Source organism: Marmota monax, unplaced genomic scaffold (genome assembly GCF_021218885.2).
Source record: "Marmota monax isolate L192 unplaced genomic scaffold, Marmota_monax_Labrador192_F-V1.1 WCK01_AAM20220418_F8-fsc00006, whole genome shotgun sequence".
NCBI classification, from domain to species: domain Eukaryota; kingdom Metazoa; phylum Chordata; class Mammalia; order Rodentia; family Sciuridae; genus Marmota; species Marmota monax.
This window is the reverse complement of record NW_026693712.1, coordinates 31,514,702-31,517,865: the sequence shown is the minus strand read 5'-3', so window position 1 is coordinate 31,517,865 and position 3,164 is coordinate 31,514,702. Positions and strand designations below refer to the sequence as shown.

General features: G+C 47.3%; 1 protein-coding gene across 1 annotated transcript; it reads right to left on the bottom strand.

Moving 5' to 3' along the window:
• Positions 1–626: 626 nt before the first annotated feature.
• LOC124103737 (sperm motility kinase 2B-like) lies at positions 627–2,018 on the bottom strand. The gene has a single exon (XM_046460443.1). The coding sequence runs from the start codon at positions 2,016–2,018 to the stop codon at positions 627–629; it is 1,392 nt and encodes a 463-aa protein (XP_046316399.1).
• Positions 2,019–3,164: the final 1,146 nt, after the last annotated feature.

Sequence of the window (3,164 nt, the reverse complement as noted above, 5' to 3'; positions counted from 1 at the left end):
CTTCTCTTTTCCAAAAGCCATATGAATAGAATCATGTACTTCATAGCCTTTTGAATCTGGTTTCTTTCCTTTAGTGTAAAGTATTTGATTTTCATCCATTTTTTTTTTTAAATCAAGACTTGTACATGTCATTGGTGAGAATCATTTTACAGTATGGACATACCATGGTTTGCTTATCCATGAGCCAAATGACAATTGAATTGTTTCCAGATTGAGGTGATTACAAATAAAGCAACTATAAACATTTATTTTGAACAATACTTTTATTACAAAATTTGAAAAATATTTAAGAAACGCCTCAGGAAAATGGGAGAAAGGACAGAGGAGCAGTGCAGGGGGGAGTGTCCCAGGGGAGCCATCTCTGATGTCTTCTGCAGGTGGGGGCAGAGGAGACTCCTGATGTCCAGGTGGATGCAGAAGTGCTCTGGGCTGGAACCCGTGCAGAGACACCTGAGGTAGTTGGCACATCTTCTCCTGCAGCTGTTCAGAGTCCACTTGATTGAGGCCCCAAACAAGGTGTCAGGATCCACAGAGAACAGGGTCCTCTGGCTGCCCCCTGGTATTGTCTGGTCAGCTCTCCCCTTCACTGGAGCCACACTTCATGAATCTGGCAGGGTTCTGCCCTCTTACATTGGAGCCACCCCATTGCTGACACGTGGTATGCAACAGCACAGTTGTCGGACACAGGTAGCAATCCCCCTAGTTACCCGCTTCCAGAGCTTTCTGCTGGTGTGGAGTTGCCCAGAGTCAGACTGGGAGGCTAATCCAGGTGTGGGGGTTCTTGCAGGCGGGAAGTGGAAGTGAATAGGCCGCTGGCTGGCCCCCCTGATATGCTTCTGCCCTAAGCGTTTGGCCTCCTCAGGCAGAGGAAGCTCACAGGGCAAGGAGAAGGTGTGAAGGGCAGGCTCACTGGGGCTCCTTATTGGGAGGACAGGGGAATGGGAAGAATCCAGGGGACATGGCTGAGGCTTAACCATGGGAGGCACAGGCTTCCCCTGGAACATGAAGCCCTTCCCCTGGTTTTTCTGGTGCTGGAGTAAGAGGTAGGTAGCCATGGCTCCATTGAACTTTCTCTTGGCCAGGGACACCCAGGTCTTGCGTAGATCATAACCCATATCAAACATTATGGTCAGTATTTCGGGGTCTGGGTGTTTGAGGAGTGCCTCATGATGAGGGGGTAAATGCCGCTCACCCTGCATCAGCCATATGTGCCGAAGGATCTGCTTGGCTGTGGGCCGCTTCCTGGGGTCCAGGGTCAGCATTTGGTAAATGAGCATCTGTGCTGCCAGAGAAACGTGGGGAGGGTCACGGTAAAATCCCAGCACGATCTGCCGCATTGTCTCCTTACGGGTGGATCCCATAAATGGGAGCTTCCCTGTCAACATAAAATACAGAGTGACGCCCAGGCTCCAGATGTCCACTGGGGGGCCCTCATATGCTTTCCTCTGGATAATTTCGGGGGCAATGTATGAGAGAGTGCCCCAGGACTCCTTCAGTTTCTGGCCGGGTGTGACCCAGGTGCTGAAGCCAAAATCAATAAGTTTGATGTGACCTTTGGCATCCAGCATGATGTTCTTTGGCTTCAGGTCTCGGTGCACCATGCCCTTGTCATGGCAGTAGGCTACGGCACACACTACCTCCCGGAACAGTCTGCGCGCCTCTTCCTCCTGCATGCCACCCAGCGGGATTTGGTCCAATAGCTGGCCCCCATCTGCGTGCTCCATCACCAGGTAGATATTTCTGCGGGTCTCAATGACCTGAAATAACTGGATTATGTTGGGATGCTCCAGGCTCCTCATCATATCCGGTTCGGAGAGGACCTGGAGTTTCTGCCCTTTCTTCTGCAGGACTTTCACTGCCACCTGCGCCCCAGTGAGGCAATGGCGGGCTAGTTTGATCTGGCCAAACCCACCATGCCCAATGTCCCTCAGGACCTCATACTGGTCCCTCAGGACTGTAGTCTTGCAGGAGCTAGGCCCCTGCCCCACTCCACTACTCTCACTACTCTGGCTATCCATCCTAAGCAGGAACACCAACTAAGGATGCTAGCTTAAAAAAAAATAACAGACTAAAACAACAAACCCAAATCAAAAACAAAAACAAGACAAAACAACAAACCCAAATCAAAGAACCAATATCCAAAGACCACCACCAACAACTGCCAACCACCAACCACCAAACGCGCTAACTATCTGGGAGTCCGACAGGTCACCACCAAGAGCTTCCTGTACTTGTGGACAAAAACTCAGTCAAAGCCACTCTCTTATATACCTGCACTTTGACACTTGCTCACAATGGATCCTTGTGACATCAGAGCAAGCAGTGGCCCAGGCATGCCTGGCCATAACTCCCAGTGGTCATCTCCCTTTGGGGCCTCCAGAACTGCTTCCATTTCGGAATAGAAATAAGAAAGTACTCCAGACATTTTTTTTTTTTTGCTTTAGTAGTTTTTAGGATGATATTTAATTTTTTAAGAATTAATATTTGTATATAACTTCAATGTACTTTTCATTTTCATTCTAAAAATCTGTAATAACTTTTGGCTTTGTAAGACCAGAACGTATCTATGCTCAAGGTATTCAATTCCTTTTTTCTTCCAACTTCTAATAACTGCTATTTAAAGGATGGTAGTGCCTCAGTCACATGTGATACTGTGATAAGATTCTCTGTTCCCTAAGACATCACAGAGCACAGTATTAACACCTATGGGGGTTAGATGGGGAAAAGTTTCTCATAATTTCTCCATACAGTCCTACACACAATGCATATGCGTTCCAAGGTGACACTAGTAATTGATGGAGATGGGTAGAGATGCACAAGATCAGCATTTTGTGGTACTGATGCTGAGGGAAACTGACTGGTCCAGAAGCATCAAGCAGCAATCAAGGGAAAGAACTTCAAATTTTATTTTACACCAGCGGGCCCAGAGGAAAACAAAACAAATTCTGAGCCCCTATGCCCAGTTTTTAACAATATTTGTAGGTATCTAGTGTCATAAATTTTCTAGTCTACTTGACATAGAATTGTGCAAGTGGTTTCTAGAGGTAGCATGTTTACAGAAGCAGAGTGTGATATGGGGAAGAATTGGCTCCTCTTACAAGGCCTTTGATAAATCTTTTTCCTTGGGCCCAGAGCTTCCACATTTACAGATCAAAGGGGAGGAG

Bases quoted from the DNA above. Each gene is read 5' to 3' on its own strand.
- LOC124103737 (XM_046460443.1), bottom strand. From the start codon at position 2,018: ATGGATAGCCAGAGTAGTGAGAGTAGTGGAGTGGGGCAGGGGCCTAGC.